Source organism: Emys orbicularis, chromosome 13, assembly GCF_028017835.1.
Source record: "Emys orbicularis isolate rEmyOrb1 chromosome 13, rEmyOrb1.hap1, whole genome shotgun sequence".
NCBI classification, from domain to species: Eukaryota; Metazoa; Chordata; order Testudines; family Emydidae; genus Emys; species Emys orbicularis.
In genome coordinates, this window is record NC_088695.1 from 35,129,296 (window position 1) to 35,151,758 (window position 22,463).

At 48.7% G+C, this 22,463-nt stretch overlaps 1 protein-coding gene across 1 annotated transcript in view; it reads left to right on the forward strand.

Annotated features, from left to right (window-relative positions):
- The first annotated feature begins 3,581 nt into the window (after positions 1-3,581).
- Positions 3,582-22,463, forward strand: part of EVPL (envoplakin) — a 30,032-nt gene continuing 11,150 nt past the window's right edge. The window contains exons 1-14 of the mRNA XM_065415856.1: positions 3,582-3,659; positions 4,050-4,204; positions 5,973-6,096; positions 7,312-7,437; positions 8,597-8,635; positions 9,462-9,623; positions 10,020-10,127; positions 12,208-12,303; positions 14,760-14,885; positions 16,690-16,836; positions 17,531-17,685; positions 19,570-19,667; positions 20,677-20,858; positions 21,449-21,627. Of these exons, the coding sequence (XP_065271928.1) occupies positions 3,582-3,659; positions 4,050-4,204; positions 5,973-6,096; positions 7,312-7,437; positions 8,597-8,635; positions 9,462-9,623; positions 10,020-10,127; positions 12,208-12,303; positions 14,760-14,885; positions 16,690-16,836; positions 17,531-17,685; positions 19,570-19,667; positions 20,677-20,858; positions 21,449-21,627 (1,775 nt within the window). The remainder of the gene's footprint in view (positions 3,660-4,049; positions 4,205-5,972; positions 6,097-7,311; positions 7,438-8,596; positions 8,636-9,461; positions 9,624-10,019; positions 10,128-12,207; positions 12,304-14,759; positions 14,886-16,689; positions 16,837-17,530; positions 17,686-19,569; positions 19,668-20,676; positions 20,859-21,448; positions 21,628-22,463) is intronic.

Consider the following 22,463-nt stretch of genomic DNA (forward strand, 5'->3'; position numbering starts at 1 on the left):
ATCCTGGGTGGTGCTCAAGTGTTTGCTCTCGGAGCGCCTCCTCATTCCAGAGAAGGGGAGCTGCCAGGGGTGTCAGTGAAGAGTGAGGATCTTGTGTAATGGACTGAAAAATGAAAAAACAGCCTGGTAGGTACATGTACTGACTAAGCAGGAAACAGGGACAGGCTCCTGGCTGGTTGCTCTTTTAAAGTCCCCCTCAGCCCCTACTGTCTAGCCAGGTGCACAGGACAGGCCCACGGCTGCACCTTCCACAATTTATCCCAGGGTTCTGCAATTCATCCCGCGAATCTCACTACCACAGACACGCTGTGCATGTATTCTCTGTGTACGTGTGTATCACATGATGGTGAGATCCGCGTGACAAAGTGCACTTCCCACCTGGGAAGCAGGGCTGAGCTACACAGAGAATAACACCACTTTACAGCTTTCCAAGCGCTTTGCACACACAGTCTTCACAATCCCCCGGTGAGCCAGCTCAGGCTCATTTTCCCCCTTTTACAGAAGGGGAAACTGAGGCTGTGAGGTGCCATGACTCTTGCCCAAAACCACTGAGGGAATCAGGAGCTGCTGATTCTCAGGCCGATGCTGAAAACCGTGGACTATGCCACACTCTTGAGAAATAAAAAGAAGGGGTGAAGCAAACAGATTGAGTGAGAAATGAGAAAGTTGGTGTGAATTGAGCATGAGCTAGAAAGGCATCTCGGAGTGGCCACATAGCTGTAGCTCTGTGGAGCACTTAAATGAAAGTGTGGGGCCCCTCCCAGGCAGCTTTCTTGTTCTAATCCTGTATTCATTGATTTATAGTTTCAGTAATGACGGGCGTGTCTGAGCATATGAATGAGTGTGCGCCTCTGGCTGATTGTGTGAGTGCGTATCTGTCGCTGTATGTGGGTAGGTGTCTAATGCATGTTAGTGCATGTGCTTCTCAGACAGATCCACATCTTTGACTGCTGCAATTTATGTTTCTGTGTATTGGCGTGGGTGCACGTCTGAATGAATCTAGTTAGCTGGAAGTATGTTTCTATTATGTTTTTGTGTCACCTTTGGGCCGAATGCAGCTCTGGTGTAAGTAGGTACAGCTCCCACAAAAGAATCATAGAATATCAGGGTTGAAAGGGACCTCAGGAGGTCATCTAGTCCAACCCCCTGCTCAAAGCAGGACCAATCCCCAACTAAATCATCCCAGCCAGGGCTTTGTCAAGCCTAGCCTTAAAAACCTCTAAGGAAGGAGATTCCACCACCTCTCTAGGTAACCCATTCCAGTGCTTCACCACCCTCCTAGTGAAAAAGTTTTTCCTAATATCCAACCTAAACCTCCCCCACTGCAACTTGAGACCATTACTCCTTGTTCTGTCATCTGCTACCACTGAGAACAGCCTAGCTCCATCCTCTTTGGAATCCCCTTTCAGTTAGTTGAAAGCAGCTATCAAATACCCCCTCATTCTTCTCTTCTGCAGACTAAACAATCCCAGTTCCCTCAGCCTCTCCTCATAAGTCATGTGCTCCAGCCCCTCAATCATTTTTGTTGCCCTCTGCTGGCCTCTTTCCAATTTTTCCACATCCTTCTTGTAGTGTGGAGCCCAAAACTGGACACAGTACTCTAGATGAGGCCTCACCAATGTCGAATAGAGGGGAATGATCACGTCCCTCGATCTGCTGACAATGCCCCTACTTATACAGCCCAAAATGCCATTAGCTTTCTTGGCAACAAGGGCACACTGTTGACTCATAGCCAGCTTCTCGTCCGCTGTAACCCGTAGGTCCTTTTCTGCAGAACTGCTGCCTAGCCACTCGGTCCCTAGTCTGTAGCAGTGCATGGGATTCTTCCGTCCTCAGTGCAGGACTCTGCACTTGTCCTTGTTGAACCTCATCAGATTTCTTTTGGCCCAATCCTCTAATTTGTCTAGGTGCCTCTGTATCCTATCCCTGCCCTCCAGCGTATCTACCAATCCTCCCAGTTTAGTGTCCTCTGCAAACTTACTGAGGGTGCAGTCCACACCATCCTCTAGATCATTAATGAAGATATTGAACAAAACCGACTCTTGGGGCACTCCGCTTGATACCGGCTGCCAACTAGACACGTTTTTGGTCCAGATTCATTGGTGAGGTGTATTACATGTTGGGTGTAAGTTAGCCAGTAAACAGATGTAACTAGCCAAGAAAGGTAACTTACACCTATAGAGCCGAACTTTCCCCATGCTCCTCATTTGTGTGTCTCCCCACCCTCACCCCTATACAAGGCTTTATGCAGATTGTGCCATCCCCAGCCCTTAAGAAGCAGCCCCCTAATTTGACTTGTGCAGTCCTCTTAGTTGTTTTTCCAACTACACCAACCATTCCATTTCTTTGAGTGAAAGTTAAGTTCATTTTCAGCACCCACGGAGTGCCAGATCACTGCTGCTTATGGTACTGGAGTCCTATTTTCTGACCAGTAAGCTGACATATAATTGACCATTCGCATCACTGCCAATTTTGGCCCTGTGTGTGTACAGCTAGTAGTACATAAGTGCACAAAGATGCATGTGTGTCTCTGAACAAAGCTTGTGTTTGTATGTCTGACACGTGAATCTTGTATGTTTCTGTAAGTGCATATCTGCGTATTCACGGTGCAGCTCTCTGCCTGTCGGTGGCACCATCTCTACCCTGGAGGTGAAGCAGGTGTTCACCTAGGGCAGAAACTATCAGAAGCAGCAAAATATTCAGTAACTGTGGATGGCTGCAGGGCTGGGAGGGACAGGTATTTATTGGCTTGCCAAGGGCAGCAGAGCCAGCTCTGCCTGGATGGGTACCATACAGTACCATGTGAGGGCGCTGTATAATGCAAAGGCAACAATGCCTGAATGCATTCCCAGGGATTTCACATTAAATGTTATGGGATAGGGAACGTGAAAGTAATAAATGGAAATCGGACGGCAGTGAAATCTGCTTATCATGAGCGACAATCTGAAGGAAGCCCAGCAGGGAGGTCTGGCTATAGACACAAGGGACCAGGTTCACTACTGCATGACTCCAGTTATACACCGGTGGAACTGCACTGAAAACAGCTGGGTTCCATCAGCTGGAGTGATGCAGTGGCGAATCGTGCACAAGGATCCAAAAGGTGGCATTACCACAGCTGGTGACGTGACGTGTAGGAGATTGCAACTGCCCTAGCAAGAATCCAGGGAAATGGCAGGGGCCTTGCTTGTCCCAGCAGAGCGAATTTATGGCATTGTTAACTCTCCGATTCCGAGAGTCTGAATCTCACCGCACCAAGAGCTGCTGTAAAACACACCAGCAGCACTTTGTGTGCAAAAAGCACTCAAAAGAGACAGCGGAGGAGGAAAATGGAACAAGACGGTTCGTGCGCAATGTTGAACTAAACCTGGGACTGCATGGACCGCTCCCCTTTGCTGCCTTGTAGACCTCAGTTTCCTGGCGCCTGCGAGAACCAGATGGTAACGGGCCTGATGAACCAACATCCATGTGGCTGTTTAGAAGGGCTCCAGGTAGTGAGTGAGACCCACCTCTGCGAGGGTGGTTTGCTTTTATCCATCTGCTTGTTTCTACTTCCCTTCAGGTCCTCGGCCAATGACCTGGCCATGCTCGTCTCCCGCATGCAGAAGAATGCCGACCAGGTGGAAAAGGACATTCTGGAAACACAGTCCAAGCTCAAGCAGGTAACTGCTGGGCAAAGAGCAGGGGGTGGCAATGTGGGCATGAGACAAAGGTGCTGGTGGGGAAGTAAGGACATCAGCATTTGGCCATGTGTAGCGAGCCAGCGAGATGCCACAAAATGCAGTACCAATGACAGTTGTGCAGGTGCTTGCATTATGCATCAGTCATGGCATCTAGGCAATGCCTTCATGGATGACTTGAGCCTGGATCACTTACAGATAAGAGGGACCTAGATGATAGGGTAGACTCACTAGGTGAGCCTGTGAAAACCAGGCGTTCGGAGAGATTACACCTTTATATCAATGTATGTTCTGACCTAGATCTCTCGATTGCAAACTAATCCTGGGATCTGGCCTGTGGGGGGCTTTGTGGCTGTTCTTTTTGGATGACAGGACATAAGTAACTACCAGAAGAACAAGGCTTTCGAGTTCCAGCAGGAGAACGCGAAAAACCTGAAGGAAGCCGAGACCCTGCTGAAGGACCTCTTCCTGGATGTGGATAAAGCAAAGAGGTTGAAGCATCCCCAAGCCATCGAAATAGAAAAAGAGTGAGTGGAGAATGCATGTCTCACGCTGCTCTCCTCTGGCTGGGCACAAGGCAGGGATGACCGGGAGTCTGAAGTATTCTTAATTGAGTGACTTAGTGAGCTGAGCAAAGCAGTCAGGGTCCAGTCCTACCTCTGACAATTATTAAGATTTATTATTTCTATTGCAGTAGCACCTGAGAACTCCAGTCACTGACCAGGATCCCACTGTGCTAGGCGCTGTACAAACTCAGAACCAAAAGGACAGTCCCTGCCCCAAAGCCCTTATGTGACTCTGTGACTTTGGTCACTTATCCTCTCTGCCTTAGTTTCCCCATTGATAAACTGTGAATAATACCTCTCCCCCCACCCCCGCGGGATTTTGCAAGGACTGAATAGTAAATGTTTATGAAGGTCTTTGAACATGGAAAGTTTTGTATAAGCTCCAAGCATTGTTGCTGTCTCATGCGGTACCTGAAGGTTCTTGTTGTTCTCCAATGCAACAGGTTTCGATTAAACGTTGGTGGAACAAAACATAAAATATCATGAGGCACATTCCCAAAAGTGCCACCTGATAGCCACACCTATGTTGTGTGCAGGGACACAGGTATTTAGACATCCGAATCTCCCTGTGTGCGCACAAACGGGCCATGTGAACACACTGCTACTGCGGTAATTGCATGTGCAAATGTGAGTGTATGTGAACAAATAGCATCTAAAAGGGAACATTTCTGAGCCTCCAGTATCCAGACATACAGCAAACCAGCTACAAAGCTGAAAAATGACCACCTGGCATACCATATTGTGTTAGTAGTAATACCTCATAGCACTGTTCATTCATAGTTCTCCAAGCACTTTGTGAAGGATCATTATCTCCATTTTACAAGGGGAGGCACAGGGAGGCAAAGTGACTTGCCAAAAGTTACCCTGAAAAGTCAGTGGCAGAGCCAGGAATAGAAACCAGGTCTCCTGAGTTCCAGACAAGTGCACTGGCCACTAAGGCTATGTCTACACTGACTATCTTACAGTTGTGCCGCTACAGCAGTGCCGCGGTAAGGTACGCAGTGTAGCCGCACTCGTTTGGCGGGAGAGCTCTCACCGACAAAATAAAACCACCCCCAATGAGGGGCAGTGGCTTTGTCGGTGGGAGAGAGTGTCTCCCACTGACACAGCGCTGTCCACACCAACGAAAGTGCAGTGTAGACATAGCTACCCTGCTTCCCCCAAAAAAACCAATACAGCCAGTGGGAGAGCTGTTTCCCTACTGCAGCACAGAGCTGAGCCCTGGCAAAGAGCACCGTGGGTTAAAGCTATATAGTATAGCAGCAAAACAGCTTGAAGCACCATCGCTTATGTGAATAATAATTTTTATTGCTTTCCTCTCCCCGTCGCCCTCTCCCCTCTCTAGAATGAACATCTGAAAGGAAAAATACTCTTTACTCCTTACATTTCGGAGTGATTTAATTTTCCCTCTCGGGAGGGAATAAAGTGCCCCTACTGAGCTCTGCGCAAGCATCAGTGCCTGTGCTCCATTCCCATGCCCCCCTCGGGCTTAGCTCAGGAGAGAAACCCCCTAGCCAGAGAGCATCTCGGCATGTGCCACACGCCACAAGGGTGGTTGGCAGATCAAGAGGGGAAAGCAGAACATGCTGGGTTCTCTGGGGGAAATCCTGGCTCCACAAAACTCCCTTTGAGTCCCGTGGGGCCAGGATTTTGCCCTGCATTCGGTTGTAGTCACCACAGAGAATTGGCAATGAGATGTGCATCTCTTTCCTCCCTCCCTCACGTACAGCATCAAGCAGCTCCATGACCGTGTGACACACCAATGTGCCGAATATCGAGACCTCTATGAAAAATGTAACGTTCCTGAAGGGGGCTCCAAGCTGGACTGGGCCAAAATTCTAGACCAGAAGCAGGTAAAAGCAGCAGTTCCAGCTGCTTTTTGCGGCAGAAGCATGCTCTGGGAACATCAGTGCCAGCACTCGTATATCAGCAAGCAAAACAAGGCCGTTAACGTGTCTGAGATTCTATACACACCTACCAACCGCTGCCCTCTCCCTTCAGATTAGCCATAGCTGTCAAGTCTGACTCCCTCTGGGGGTGGGGAATGGTATTGGTGGTTTTTTCTAACATCCCATGTGCTGGGAGATATTTTTCCATTCTGATGAGTATTCATTGGTGATTTACCGTGCTGATCCTGTTAGTGGGGTAAACAGGCTGCCTCTATAACTAGCATGTGCGTGATGCCCTCGGTGCATATTGTGGCCTTTGCTATATTGCGACGTCTGGGTGTGTGTAGCACACGCGCTTGAGTTAACTTAGACTAATTTGAAAATGTCCTAGTAGCAGATGGCACTCGCCTTTCATCACCCCCAAGCCCTGTTTGTAGGATGAAGCACAACCATATCCGTTCAGGTTCATAGCCCCAGGGCTTTGGAGCGGAGCCCGGAGCTGAAGCGTGGAGCGGCTCCGGAGCAGTGGAGCTGCAGGTTTTTGCCTGGAGCTGGAGCAGAGCCGGAGCACAGCTCCAAAGCCCTGCATAGCCCAGAAGAACCAGTTCCTGTCTCTTTGGGTATGTCTACACTGCAATTGGACATCCGCGGCTGGTTCGTGCCAGTTGACTTGGGCTAAGGGGTTTGGGCGAAGGGGCTGTTTAACTGCGGTGTAGACACTGGGGTTCGGGCTCCAGCCCAAGCTCTGGGACCCTCCCACCTTGCAGGCTCCAGCCTGAGCCAGAATAGCTACGCTGCAGCTAAACAGCCCCTTAGCCCAAGCCCCACGCGCCAGAGTCAGCTGGCACAGGCCAGCTGTGGGTTTTTAACTGCTGTGTTGACCCACCCACTGTTGGGCAACGGGGCATGAATATCTTCTCTTTGCCCTCTATGCATGTGGACAAATAGTTGAAAGGGATAAAAGTAACCAGACATGCTTAGAAATTGGCCATATGTTCTCTTCCCATTTGAAGGGAGGAGTGAGGGTACTGGCCAGTTTCCTATTCCCAGCACCAAACTGCAGTGGAAAGTTCCCAATGGAACCTTTTGCACTAGCCTCTGGCAGTAGGAAATTAGGGAGGGATGCGTTCTGTCCCATAGAGAAAACACACGCTCACCACACGGCTCGTTTGTGTGCAGAAGCAAGTCAGCGCGGGACAATATGGCCCCACCGTGCCAGAGCTGGAGAAGCAAATAGCAGAGCACAACATCCTCCAGAAAGAGATAGAAGCCTACGGCCTCCAGATCAAGAACCTCCAGAGCCTGGTAAGGTACCCTCCCTCCATCTCCTATCCCATCTCCACTCATGACGCTGGGAGCCCTACGCCCAGTCCTGGTGGGAATCCCAGGGATCCGCCGTCTCCATTGTCATTGTCGGCTCCATTCTGTACCACGCTAACACGTGGTACACTTCATTCTTGCATTCACGGCCGCGCACAGGGCTATTGATCATGTCTTTACTGCACAAGTTAGTGTATGGCACTGACTACTCTCCCACAGCCCTGCTGGGCCTAGTGCAAAACCTGGGGTGGATTTTTTGGGGCCAGTCTGGTTCAAAATCCTTGCCTGGAACCTGGAGTGGGTCTCACCAAAATATTGCTCCAGATTATTTGAATTGTCAAGGGGCCATCATGTGTTGAATGTCACGATGAAGAGGGATTTTTTTTTTTTTTTTGAAGCTTTGTTTATTGTTGGCCTTCAGAAGTTCAAGCCTCTCTTCAGTCAACTTTTTGGCCTTTGTTGTCTCTTCTGAGCCCTGTGAGCCCATGAATAGGCACCCCTGGTTGAGAGATAACACCGCTCCATTACCAGAGATTCCTATGGAAGCAATGGGTCCTGGTAACTGTGTGCAGGATCATAGGACACATTTGCTGGGGAGGTAACCAGCATTACTGTATTTTGTGAGAGAGGGGTGCGGTCTGTTGTTTTGAGCACAGGCCTGGGAGCCAGAAATGCCTGTCTGTGTGACTTTGAGCAAATCACTTCATGCCTCAGCTTCCCCATTAGTGAAGTATGAATAACAGTACCCTGCTGAGACAAGGTTTAATTAAGGCCTATAAAGTGGAGTAGAAGTGCTGATGGTCAGCATCTGCTAACCGGTAGCCAAACGCTGAAGCGGATTGACCCAGACAGTGGCATGATCCATGTAGCATCTGGGTTTGCTCCATTTGTCCTGAACAGCAGATAACGCGGCCGAGAGTAGGCCTGGAACAGCTCTACAAGGAGAGCTAGAAGGAGGTTTTCATTTGGCGGAAGCAGCAAGAAAGCTGCCTCAGCTGGAAGCCAGTCTGTGTACTCTGCACAATGGCTCTGGGACAGTTTTTGAGCAGTTTGCAAATGCATGTGCAAATGTTTATCAAACCCACACATTTACTGACTGCACTGTTTTCCCTCTTCCTTTGACGGGTGCTGGATAACACCACAGAATGCAGCGGATTTAAAGAGCCAGTACAAGGACTTGCTGGTAAGAGTCTTGCTCAGTGTGATGTGCCTTGCAAGATGTGTTGCTTTGTGTCAGCGTTAGGGGAATCGGCTTGGGCTGGTTCTCTGGATATTCCAAGTGGTGGGTGGGTCAGTGCCATGTCAGTGACCCACTTCCCATGGGCAGGGAGGGAATGCAGCAGAGCCTGGGGGCAGAAGCCACTTTGTGTAGCTTCTTAACATCACAGGCCCTGATTTTCCCCTCTCTCTGGGGCAAATCAAGAGCGGCGTCATTGGATTCAGATGCACTAGGCCAGTGCACATGAGGAGAATCAAGCCCGTTGTCTTGTTTGTGACCCCACAATCCATTTCTCTGGAGAGGATTAAATTGCCACAAGCAGGGGATTATGGGTATGGTTTGGGAATCTGGAGGACCAAACCCCCGGATCCAAACACCCCTAGACCTTGGGGTGTTCAAAATCCAGATCCAAAGTTTGCAGCATAAGCCTGTCTCTGATTAGGAGCCCAAATGGGGAATAAGCAGCTGGGGGAGCGGAATTTGCAACTGTCCTCCCTAGTTAAAACCAAGGAAGGACAAACAGGGCAAATATACCCCACGGTGGGAACATTTCTCAGCCTCCCCTGAGGCGTCAACATGGCTTCAGATTCTGGTTTGACAAAAACATCCTGTTTGAAAAGAATGAGGGAAGAGGGAATGAAAATTACATCAGATAAGAACTGGGGAGGGGCAGATGTTTGAAAAGGCCTCTGGGGATCTGTTAACAGATGAACAATAACCAAGGGGGGAAGGGACTGGACCCTTCTCAGTCCAGATGCTGACGTCTCCTCTCTTTGATATGAATTGGCAGAAAGCCTCCATCTGGCGAGGGCAGAGCCTGGGCAGTCTGTACAACCACCTGCAAGGCTGCACCAAGGAGCTGGGTTACCTCACGGACCAGCAGAACAAAATCCTGAAGCAGGACTGGAGCGACCAAATGGCTGACCTGCCAGGCATGCGCCGGGAGTACGAGGTAAATGCTCTGCAGGCCTCTCTGCGTCCAGGAGACGGCGTGTCTCTATTTAGCAAAATCCTCCTCATTTCAGGTTGGAGGAGGACTCTCTCTAGCTGACCTCTCCAGCTAATTAGCTACTAACCCAAAAGCAACACCACGTCAGAGAACCTGGGAATGAAAATGTACTTAGGACAAACATGCCTCTGCTTTGTCTCAGCCAGCCCCAGGCGTGGCTGTCTCCAGCCTCCTGACGGCTTTTACACATCGCTTGTTCTTCTCTTTCCCCTGCATGCTTGTGCTTTCATGTGAGCCAGGTGACCGCTATTTCGCACCCTGGCTGCCATTTCTCTGCCACGCTGACTCGGGCAGCCTGACTGTGACCCAGGCATTTATATCCCTTTGCTTCTCCCGCAGAACTTCAAGACTAATGAGCTGCTTAACCAGGAGGAGTATGTGAACCAGCTCCAGGATGACGGAGACAGGATGATTGAACTGAAGCACCCAGCTGTGGAGCCCATACAGGTAGGGGACCCAGGTTGGAGCCTGCTTTCCTTCCCCCACCCTGCCATACCAAGCTGGCCTCCAGGACACTGGCTCCAAAGTCATGCACCAAGGAGCTAGGTATTTCAGAGAGAGTCCCTTTGATACAAGACCCACTGAAGGAAGAGCTGATTTTGCAGAGCATGTTCTCCCTGCCCCAGACAAAGGTCTGTCTACACAACAAAAGCTGTGCACGGGCTAGCCAGCCTGAGCTAGCCTGAATCCAGCTACTGCAGCTTCAGCCTGGGTAGTATAAGCCCAGCAAAGAGTCTGGGTACGAGTTCGGCTCGCTAGCCTGCTCTGAAGCCCACGCTGCGCTGTCCTCACTGCTATTGTTACCCATGCTAGCTGAATTCAGGCTAGCTCAGGGAGGCTAGCCCATGCACCATTGTTGCTGTATAGACAGACCCTAGATCAGATTCCTGCTTGTTGAGGCCCTTTCAAGTGAGCACTTGATGAAGGGAACTAACCTGTGTGCAAAGTGAATGTAACTTACACCAGCTTGTCAGGATCAAATTTGCCCCCGGGGTAAGCAGGCTCAGCCCCCATTGTTTTCAGTGGGAGTTACCCTTGCTTACACAAGGGTCTGAATTTGATCCCTACAGGGTACCAAGTTGATTTAACTTGCCGTGAAGTCAAAGGGAGCTGCACCTGCTTACACCAGGGCTGATTTTAGCCCTGTTAGCATGAGTTAAATCATGTGAGGAGCTGCTTTATTATCCACCCCTTCTATCTGTCACTCTACCTGCTACACACCTTCTGTCTGTCTCCTCAGCATGTCAGTTACACCAGTATTGCACTCCCACTGAATAACCAGTCAGTGCAAGTCACCCTTCAGTGCCACTTCCACACACACATGCTCTCTGACCAGCTCACATTTGCTGTGTAAATTGCACCACCACTGCTGATTTGGGGCCCCAAAAATTCTCCTGGCTGCATTGGGCCCTACGTTTTCCAGCACTCTGAAAGATCAAACGCAGCAGAAAGTCAATCTGTTTAAAAGGCTAAATCGGGGATAGTCAGCCTTCAGTCATGAATGCTGTCTCAGCAGCTGCTCCCTTCCAGAGCAAGGGAAGGGAACAGACCTGTTGCACCAGTATGGTATGGTCTGGGGGTTGGTTTTGTTTCTTATGGAGCAGGTTTTTCCTGTGGCTGTGCGACTGAGAACACAGTTCTGGCTGTCTCCTGGAAGAGTCTCGTTATAAAAGCTGGATCTGCTGCAATCTAAGGGTTGAGTTTTTCTGCATAAGAGAGACAGTCTGTAAAAAACAAGTCCATCTTGAAAAGGTGAAAAGGCCTTATTTTCTATGGTGTGGATACCAGGTAACCGAATCTGGGTTTCAGCCTCCCCCATCTGAACCCAATCAAGGCCATAAGAGAAGAGGAAGTCCTTTCCCTGCTCCATGAATCAGGGAAACAAGAGTTGCTAGACTGGTTGAAGTGGGGTCACAAGGTCCTCTTGACCTATCACCCTTCCATTAGAGCTGCCATCTTCCCCTCATGGAAATCCCTTTTCCTCCCTCCATGTGTATCATTCAGCACTTGCATCACAGCATCTCCTCCAGGGCTGAGAGTATTGACAGACTGTTCCAAACCAACGGGAATCTGAGAGCAATACACACTGCTTGCATCCCATTGGAAATCATATAAATCTGATGCTCGCAGCCTTCAACCAGTCCTGAGAGAAGCAATGCCCTCAAGCACTAGAGATGACGCTCATTTGAAGGGCCGTATTTTTTCAGAGATGATCTCAGTGCTGCAGATACGGTTATGCACCTGCAATTAAATATGGGTGCAAATCTGCATCCACAATACCGGAGTCAGAGTTGAGGCCCTTTTAGAAACGGGGGCCTAAAAATGTAAGGTGGATGTTCACTGTCTCTTGCAGGATCATGCTATGGTTCTGAATGTTCTTTCCCTGCCGTCTCTCTTAGGGCTCAGCAGCAGTTGCTAGCTGCTGCTGTGATCTCTGGGACTTGAGGAGATGCAGAGAGGAAACACACGAGTTGGGGGAGTTAAGACTAGAAAGACACATGTTAGAACTGCTTCTGTCCCACTGCAGGCTCACCAGGAAGCCTTGAGGAACGAGTGGCAGAATTTCCTCAACCTCTGCATCTGCCAGGAGAGTCAGCTGAAGAGCATGGAGAGCTACAAGAAGGTAAAATGAGTCCAGCAGAGGAAACACAGACTTGCCACAGGGAACTTTTTGCAAGGGTGGGTGCAAAATTTGTCATCTGGTGGGGATCACACTCCGCCCCAGGGGCAAGCAGGCTCAGCCCCCATTGGCCCTGGACTCCAAGTCATGCCGTGAGTCTGCTGGATGATGGGAAAGTATGGGGAGCCCTGGCTTCCATCTGGTCTGGGTCAAAGTTTGACATCCCACTGGAATGCGCTGCTGAGGATATGCAGAGGTGTGAGCCACTGTGTTACCTCTCTGCCTCAGCAAGAGAGATTTGCTGGAGATCAGCCCCCTTCCACACCAGCCTGTCTGCCTCACCAGCCAACTCCTCAAACTCTCCCTGCCCAAACCTCGCCTAGCAGCACAGGCACCGACTTTCAGCTTTCTCCAGGGGTGCCCCACCCCTGCTCCGCCCCCAGGCCCCACCCCCATTCTGCCCCGCCCTCGCTCCACCCCTCCTCCGAGGCCTCTCCCCCACCTTGCCCTCACTCCACCTCTTCCCACCCCCACTCCTCTCCTTCCCCCTCCAGCACCTCCTGCCCGCTGCCGAACAGCTGATCGGCAGCGGGTGGGAGGCGCTGGGGGTGGGGGAGGAGCTGATCAGCGAGACCTGCCAAACAGCTGATGAGTGGGTGCTGAGCACCCACTATTTTTTTTTTCCCTGTAGGCACTCCAGCCCCAGAGCACCCCTCGAGCCTGTGCCTAGCAGGCAACAATTGGGGAAGTCCAGCCCCCGAGCTCATCAGGGATATTTCTCTGCAATGCACAGCCCCTGTCACTGTGCACTCACAGAAGAAATTAAGTTCGCTGGTCTTTTAAAGAGTCAGCACATTACAGTTTATTAAGTTAAGTGAAGTCAATACACCCTTCCTTTCCAACACAGCACTCAACTGGTTTGTAGTAAATGTAAAATAAGTTTATTAAACAAAAGTCATAGGTTACTTTAAGTGATACCAAGTATAAGGAGCAAAGCTAGAAAGGGAACAAACAATAGCTAAAAATGTGCTTTCTAAGGCAAAGACCCAGCTTAACAACATACAGACTTTGCTCAAGGTAGTTTATTCACCAGTCTTCTTTTTCCAGTAATAGCTGGCTAGCTTTTTAGCCAGGATCCCCACAGAGTCCACGGCGCCTCATCTCCTCAGGCGAAGGATAATCCAAAATCTTTGTCTGTCCTTATAGCTCAAAATCTGCCTTTGTTTCAAGACTCAAATTGATTCAGTCTCCTGGGGCGGGGGGACAATTCCATTTTGATTACAGTGTCCCCTGGTGTGTTCCAATGTGATGTTTTCGGCTGCAATTTTACAATGTAAATGTTCTCCTGCAAGCTTTGATTAAAAAAAAATGAATAGCCCGTTGAATTTGGCCACACCTGGTTTGAGGTGTTGGCCTCTTTCCTTTGCCTTGAGAAAACCAATTTATCTAACCCCCACACCCCCCGGACATGCCTGGTTTAAACAGCTTTTAGTCACAGTCTTAAAAGCAAAATATCAGTGAGTGGCCATAATTCCACATGCAGCATTGGCACGTACATTTCACAATGATATTATTGACTGTGTGTTGTTAGTTTTTAGAGATACCTCACAAGGCATATTTTGTGCAAATATCATTGCAGAGGTGTGTAGGGTGTGAATACAGAGGTGCCTAGCGTCCCGCCCACCTGTGCTCCACTAGTATCTGCTGAAGGATCCGTACCCGTAGGTTTGGCTTCGGAAAGGAGTCTTCACTGTTGATTTAAGCTTTGTTGATGGAGCCAGGTAGTTAGGATTACAAGGAGGTGGCTGATTAGACTATACTGAAGGTGGGTAATATGTAGGCCCGATATTTCTGTGATCGGGGAGAGGTTGATTAGAGTTAGGGTAGTAATGGACAAGTCATTAATTTGAATTGTTAATTGGAGTGGCTAGAGGGATTCCATATGTGCTGTCAGTGCCGAAGCCTGAGCATAAAGTGGCTTGACTTTGTATGAAATGTCGTCATGATCTCGCAAAGATCTCACAGTCGCTCACTATGTTCAAAAGTGGCAGCGCAGGCTCTTCAGCCATGTCACCACAATGGACAAAAACTGCCCAGCACTCAATGCTCTCAAACTCTCCATCGATGCAGGAAGGGGTGCACGCCTTGACCCAACGCCACCTGTAGGGTCACGCCAGAGATTCACGGATTTGCAGGGAACTTCACGACATGGTACCTGGTGCAACACTATCAATCAGGGTCACTCTGGCTGGTGTAGCAGCCCTCAGGAGATGATGCATGTTCAACAAGGATGACGAGGTCAGCAGATCAGGGTTATTTAGCTGTCCTAATTAAGTTAAATGGAGTTATGGGTTAGGCTCGGGTTTGAGGATCGACAGTAGGACTTACTTAATGAGTACAGAGGTGCTGATGCTCAGCCTTCATGGATCTTCTGACCATCCTTTGGCTTGTGTCTTCAGTTCCAGGAGGATGCTGACGCTGTGAGCCAGACACTGAAGAAGCTGAACTTGGACCTGGATACAAAATACAGCAAGTTCAACAAAGACAGTCCCGGAGTGGTGTCTGATTTACTGCACCAGCTGGAGGTGAGGACCTCTGGGGGGGCTAATACAGACCAGCAGCGTCTTGTGTCTCACTCGCAGACTGGACGCTATGACACCTTTCTAGGATTACCGTCAAATGAGGATCGCCAAGTATAAATTGTGAGCAAAGCCCCCCACTCTCCAAAAAAAGGATTGTCATGGGCTGTATATTAATGAGTTAAATACCTGGGGCAACGTTCTGCCCTCAGTCACTCTCATGCAGCCCCTGAACTGAAGCCATTAGGGTGCTAGAGAGCGCCCTGGCTGACCTGGTGGGAAGCGGTCCTTGTGGAGGGGTTGTGACAGTAGGTAGTTTGTAGAGAGACTCCCCATAGGAGGAAAGCACCAGAATCCCCATCAGAGGATGAGAAAAGGGGGTGAAGATGCCTTTAGACGACTCTGTGCATTAACAGGAAGGGCCATGGAGAGCTCACTGAACATGCCCTGCCTGCCTTGGGTCATTCTTGTCCAGCTGGCAGTGAGCAGCCCTGTCTTTTTTGCTATCCCTTCCATCCCATGTGACGCTGTTCAGTCGGATAAGAGGGGGGAAGATGGGCCAGTTTCTGAACAATGGGCTGCTGTGGGGGTATGAGAAGCCCTCATAACTAGAGCTGATTTTTTTACAGAACTTTTTTTTTTTTTATCAGAAAATGCCAATTTGTCAAACTCAAAACTTTTCACGAAAACACCAATTTAAATGAAATGTTCCTCGGCAAGGTTTCTCAGGTCCAGGCTGGAATTTCTGGTCAAAACCAGAGAGCGAGCACAACACCCCCTGAATAGCCAATAACCCAGTGGTCAGGACACTCACCCACGTTCAAGTCCTGAATAAAACAGTGCAGGGACTTGAACTTGTGACTCTCGCATCCCCAGGGAGTGCCCCCCCCCCCTCGGCTATTTAGGGGTCACTTTCCTAAGGTCTCAGGTTTCTTCCAATGCAGAATAATAACAAATTCTAAAACCTCAAAAGTTATTGCAAAATGGAATTCTTCTTTTCTGGCCAGCCCTACGCATACCCCCCTTGTACATTACAGGGCAAAATGTATGTGAGGAGAGAGAGAGAGAGTTTGAAAACAAGAGGATGAGCGAGAAGAATGGAGAGAAAAAATGGGAGGGAGAGAGGAGAAAAGGGACAAATTATTAATCATAATATCATTACATGAGTATAGTGCCTTTCACCACATATAGAGTGACCAGATAGCAAGCGTGAAAAATCAGGACAGGGGATGGGGAGTAATAGGCACCTATATAAGAAGCCGCCCCAAATATCAGGACTGTCCCTATAAAATTGAGACATCTGGTCACCCTAACCCCACACCATCCAGGGCTCTTTGCAGAGTGGGTACGCGGATTGCTCCTGCTACTGAAATGCAGCCGTTTCTAGGGCTGAATGTGGCAGCCATTCTGCGCCCGTTTTCAGAAGAGTAATTTCTTCAGCTGATTCCCCAAAGGGAGATTTCAGGAGGCAGGATATAATCACCCACACTGGAATTTGGCCAGGCCACCCTTGTAAGCATAGAACTGGCCTGAGCTGAAGGAGAGCGGGAAAAAGAGTAGAGGAGAAAAACAAAGAAGGGAGCAAAAGAGAAATGGGTTTGGCGAATAGGTGGAAGCTCTTGTTGTGCTTCTGAATCTGTTCTGGTACAGCTCTCTCCCCACAGCCTTTCTGCTCTGCGATTGAATAACCCCAAGTACCCACCACCTCTAGGTCCCAAATATGAGACTCTTGATGCCATGCTGTCTCTAGGCTGCATTATTCACCCAAGTGCCGGCCTGGTAGGAATCTCTGCTGCTTCTCTTTATTTAGAATGAGGAGAAGACCGTGAAACAAGCCGAAAAAAGCATCACTGAGCTGAAGAAGAGGAGCCCGGAGATCAGCCCTCTGAAACTGCGCAGAACCTGCCCCTCCCAACCACTTGCCCTGGACACCCTCTGTGACTGGGCCTCTGGTGACGTAAGGGAATGTTCTTACCCTTTGGAGAGGAGTGGTATTGGATTCCTCTTTGGGACGTATTCCCAGGGTTGTGTGCTTTTGAATTTCCAATGTGCCCCTCACTGTGGCACTAGGAACCATTCCCCTTAGTTTGTCTTCATTGGAAAAAATGGCCTGTAGTTTAAAACCAAACATACCCATTGTCCCAGGTCCATCAAAGCAATTGAGAAATGCCTATTGACAACACTGGCAACTTTTGTCTTCCTTGTGCCATGGGTTGGCTTCGTTTGCTGCTCCCCTTCTTAGCCCCAGAGTTGATGATCCTTTTTTAAATGTAGAGAGCCTATTCAGAGGATCATGAGCCAATTGCTAACCTGAACCACCCTCCTACCTGGCAGGAAACATAGGCCCACCTGCTGATGCATTTCCAATGAGGAATACATACCTCAGTGCCCAGGTATCTGCTCTGTCATGGACGTGTGTATCTTCACACCAACTAACCACACTGGTCTCCCAGGGGATAATGTGGGGCAGCTGAGTTTCCTAGATGAGACAGGAGCATCTTGAGGACAGTCAGACCACAAATCCCCGATGAATGCAACATGTTTGGTCTGGTTAGGAGACTTCGGAAAGTCTCCTCTGTTACCCGGGAGCCCTGAAAATGCAGCTCGGGAGTCGGAGCTAGGGAATCAAATCCTCTCTCTGATCCTTCCAGGTGCAGCTCAGCCGAGGTGAGAAGTACACTCTGAAAGACAACAGCAACCCAGAGACCTGGGTGGTGCAGAGCAGCACTGCGGTGACCAAGACCGCTCCTGCTGCTTGCTTCTTCATCCCTCCTCCAGACCCAGAGGCCATCGGCCGAGTTAACAAGTGAGTATGCAGTGGAGTGTGAACAGAGAGCAGTTTGAATACACTCTAGCTCCAGTCTTTATATGTATTCATTTAGGAATTAACTTTACTGTGCTTCAGCAAAGACATAGAAAAGAAACTCTAGGCCAGTGTTTTTCAACCACTGTTCCGCGGCACACTAGTGTGCCGCGAGATGTTGCCTGGTGTGCCGTGGGAAAAAAATATTAAACCATGCTTGAATGTCGGAACTGGTTACTAAAATTTTTGAATCCCACCACTGATGTTAAGGACTATAAATAGCTCAGAATATCAGCTTTGTGTTCAGCCAAACAGGCCCAGGTTGCGCACTGAATAAAGTATTTTATAATTTTTCATATTTCTGTTTACTTACTATTTCATAATAAAGTAATTATAAAATACTTTCTTTGTGTTTATTTGATTCCTATTCAAGAGAATTACTTTATATATAGTCAATATAGGCACAGAGTTAAATTTTTTAACATTTTCTAATGGTGGTGTGCCTCGTGATTTTTTTCATGAAACAAGTGTGCCTTTGCCCAAAAAAAGGTTGAAAAACACTGCTCTAGGCCACCTACTTTTTCTCCCTGTCAGTGCAGGATTTGTTCCCTATTATATGTTATTCTAGTGCTTTGTCCAGTTCTAAATGCCCCCAAGCAATGGAGTTTCTACCACTTCCCTTGAGGCAAATATTCCACAGTCCACAAACCTCACAGTCAAGAAGTTTTCATGACATTCAGCCTAAATTTCTCTGTCTTGCATCTTGTCTCAATACACAAGCTGCACCAATTTGACTAAATAGGCTTAGAATCTGATTTAGTTAAATCCTCACTGCTCCCTTGTGTGGACATTTCTAAATCAGTGTAAGAGTGCCTTATATTGATTAAGCTTAAGTTAATTCCTTACCCACTTAAACTAAGCCAATATGAAGCTAAATCAATACTCTTAAGCCAATTTAAGAGTGTTCACACAAGGGGACTGCACTGATTTAACTAACTCAGTTTCTAAACAGATTTCATTAAGTCAGTGCAACTTGTGAGTTTAGACAATACCCAACGCCCATTTTCAGAAGAGATTTAGGCACTTTTAAAAATGGTACCCACAGCCTTTATTTCATTCCTCCCAATTACCTACCACTAGAACCACCTTAAATAATTCCTGTCCCTCCTTGGTGCTTGTGAATTTCACGTGCAGTAAAAAATGTTTGATTTTAAAATTTTGCAACACACTGTCTTGCATTATGTATCTTGATAACGCCACACAATGACTGCCCCCCAGTGCCCTGTAAGATGTATTTCCCCTCTAGCAACTTGTTTTACTGATACCTTCAGGGACATTTACTACCCTTCCTATGCCCCAGACTGTAAACCAGTCACTCGTTTGTATTGCTTTCCAGTAGCATGGTCCTCGGACGAGGCTTGCAGTGTAGTCATTACTGTTCTGAAGGATACCCCTTTGAGGCCATCTACACAAGACTAGGGATGACTGTTCTCAAGCACTGTGTTTAGTAACAGGAATTAGTCCACGGCCTTCAAAAGTCCCTGCAAATTGCTCTTTGCAAAGTCACTTTTCAACAATCCCTGGTTTTTGCTCCCATTCCCAGTTCTCCCCTGAAGTCAAATTGTTCTTACGAATCAGAGTTGTGCCATTTCCAGATGTCAGGGGAGTAACAGTGTCAGCACTGGGAGCAGTTAGAGTTCCAGTTAAACGTGCTCGAAGGTAATTAAGCGACACCTTCCCTGGATCGGGTAACCGCACTGTGCTCAGGTGAGGCCCGTCTCTGGTTTAGGAACTCCCAGACAGGTGTGTAAGCAGGCTTTATGCAGGCTAGTTTCTATTCCTATTGACTCCTGTGCTGGGAGTGATGCTCCCTTCTTTCGCTTGTAGGCTGGAAGGTGAATTGAACACAGTGAAGCAGAAGAGAGCGACAGTTCAGAACTCCCTGAAAAGCAGCCAGAAGGAGCCAGTTAAGTCCAGCCAGCAGGGTATGTCAGGTTATTAACTGCTCTCTAGCTTAACATAAAAAGCTACCCCGCAAAGTGAGATCACTGGTCTCATTTTGTTTGACTTTATTGAAACTTGCCGAGTTGGCAAAAGCTAGCAACTCAGTGAATGCTGTAGGCTCAGCTTTTAAGCTTGGATGTCTCAGCAGGATGCCTACCTGTGGGCACTCATGGGCATGCCGAAGCACAAGTACGCGTCATCACGTGGATGCAGTCAGTCTAGTGCTTAGAGGAGAGGACTGGATATTGGGATCTCTGAGTTCTAGTCCTGGCCCTGCCACAGACTCTCTGGGTGACTCACGGCAAGTCACTTTGCCTCTGTGCTGCTCTTTGAAAATCTCTTGAGACCTCACCACACAAGGGAGACGTGTGGCCTCCACAGCGTCTGCCGAGTGTTTTGAGATCCTTGGGTGGAAGGTGCTGCAGAAGGGCTGAGTCCCGGTACTGAGGCCTTGCATGACCAACCCGTCCCAAGCTCTTGATGTGTCCGCATTTGAAAGTTGGCTTCCCCAGCTCTTTTCCATCAGCAAACTCCGTCGGCTAACTGCCAGGGCGACTGATGGATAAGAAGGCTGCAGAAGGACAACTCATGCAGCAAAAAAACAAACACGGTCAACAACTCTCTTACCCAAACAAGTTACTTCACTGGCCGTGGAGCAGCCCTTTGTGGATCTGAGCCATCAGCCCCCTGCAGCGCTGAGTTCTCTGCATGTAGGAGGCACTGCGAGGGGGAGTGGAAAGCTCTGACCCAGACTCACAGTCCTGGTCTCATAATCTGTGTCCAAACACACATGATGGATTAAATACAGCGCACCTCACTCCAGCATAATCCGTTTGAAGCAGATGCGTACAGGTGGTGTCTCAATGAAAGGGTAGCTGAGGGCCAAGGGGCAGGGCCTGTATATCAGAGATCTAGGGAGAAAGGTTAAGATACCCAGAGTGTGATGCAGATGGGACAGTGCACTGATTCGATATCAATTTGTCATTCCAGCACCAATTAGAAGTCCCGCCGTTGCCCAGGACGACCCCCAAGCTGACCAGCTCCTCTCTAAGCTGAATAAGATTGGCGGGGACTTGGTCCAAGTGGAGAAGGAGATTTTTAGCCGGGTGAGGTCCCCAGTAAGCCACAGTGCCCCGACAGAGGACCTTCACAAAAGGATCAAGGACCAGGAGGTGAGGGCTGAGGAGCACAGAGAACGGGTTGATCGTGGTAGTTGGCTCCAATAGTTGGAGCAGAATTGAACTGACAGAAAACATGTAGGCGTTAGCCCCTGCCGCTCCAAAGAGAAAAGGAGAGAGCTTTGCTGCTGCTGCAGAGACATCTGCTGGCTTCAGCGCTCAGAAAGAGGCCTGCTGGAGGTAGTTACAGTGCAGGTCTGACTCAGGGGAAAATACGGGCACTTCCTCTGCTGAACTAGTGATGTTTCCTGTACTTTAGGAATGGTCCTTATGGGAGGTGACCTGAGAAGACACATGCGCTCTTGGCATAAACCCTGCGGTTCTCTCCCCTCCTTTGGGCTTAGTTCTGGTTCAGTGTCTGTTCAGTGCTGATTATGTTGTCTGCTGCAGGTCTTTGTCCTGCCCTGGGTGGACTCAAACTGTTGGTTTTCTCCCCTTTCTGGCTATGCTCCACTCTGTGCCGTGGATACGTGTTCCCAGCCTGGCTCAGCCAAGGCACCCCGGCAGATCCCACTGTATCGCATCGGCTTAACACTGAGCTTCTGTGTGTTCAGTGACTCTGGGAATTTCTGTTGCTGTGTTAGGAAACCACAAAGAGACTTCAGGGCATTGGGGCAGATAAAGAAGCCATGCAGAAGGAGTGTGAGGCCTTCCTGTCCAAGAAATCCACCAGCACCGCCGCCTCTCAGCTCCCCGTGACTCTGAACAACGTCAAGAACAAGTATAATGACGTCAAGATGCTGTCCAGCCTGTATGATGAGAAGTAAGTGGAGACCGTAACCCTAGATTGGTAAGAGCAAAGTTGTAAGCACCTGCTCAGCGAGGTCTTACAAAGTTCTGCTCACAAATGTGTTTGGTTTTGTGCTGAGCAATTTAGGAGGAACCTCATTTTTGACTCTTCTGTACAAATACATAAATAAATGGTCTTTGTTTTTTCAATCAAAACCATGTGAAATGTTGCACTTTGAATTTGAAATCTTTTTTTTTTTTTAATTCAGATGGCCTCATTTTCACTGGAAAAACAGGCCTATTTCCAGGTGGAAAATGCATAAAATATGATGAAATTTTCTGCACAATGGGGCCATTTTTAAGTTTCTAATAAAATACAATCCCCCCCCCCATTTTTATTGTTGTTTTATCTGTATTTTTAGAGACCCCAAATGAGATGAAAACCACATTGCTCTGAGCACTCTACAGTGACCTGGTAACAATCAGGATACAGATTTCTGGCAAACTGGGATTACCACCTGGTTTGAATATGTGCGGGGGCTCAGCCGATGTTTCCATTTTGTAAAAACACAGCAAGGTGAATCAGCTGCTGTAGTTTGAAATTTCTCCTAGAACAACCCAATGGGCAGGTGGACACAACTGCCAACCTCTCCTAGGGCTCGTTATCCTGTTCTTCTGTCTTGAAGGCTGCTCTCGGGAGCCAAATGGGGCTGGGTGTCAAGGGCAGGGTGTGTTTTCAAGGCCAACTTCTTAATGGTCTGCAGTGTGCAATGAGCGACAGACAAATCCCCTGCAGCTAGTCAGAAGCCTGGCTCCAGGGCAGACTCTGAGAGGTGAGGGGAGTGATGTGTGTCCTCTGTAGCTAGTCAC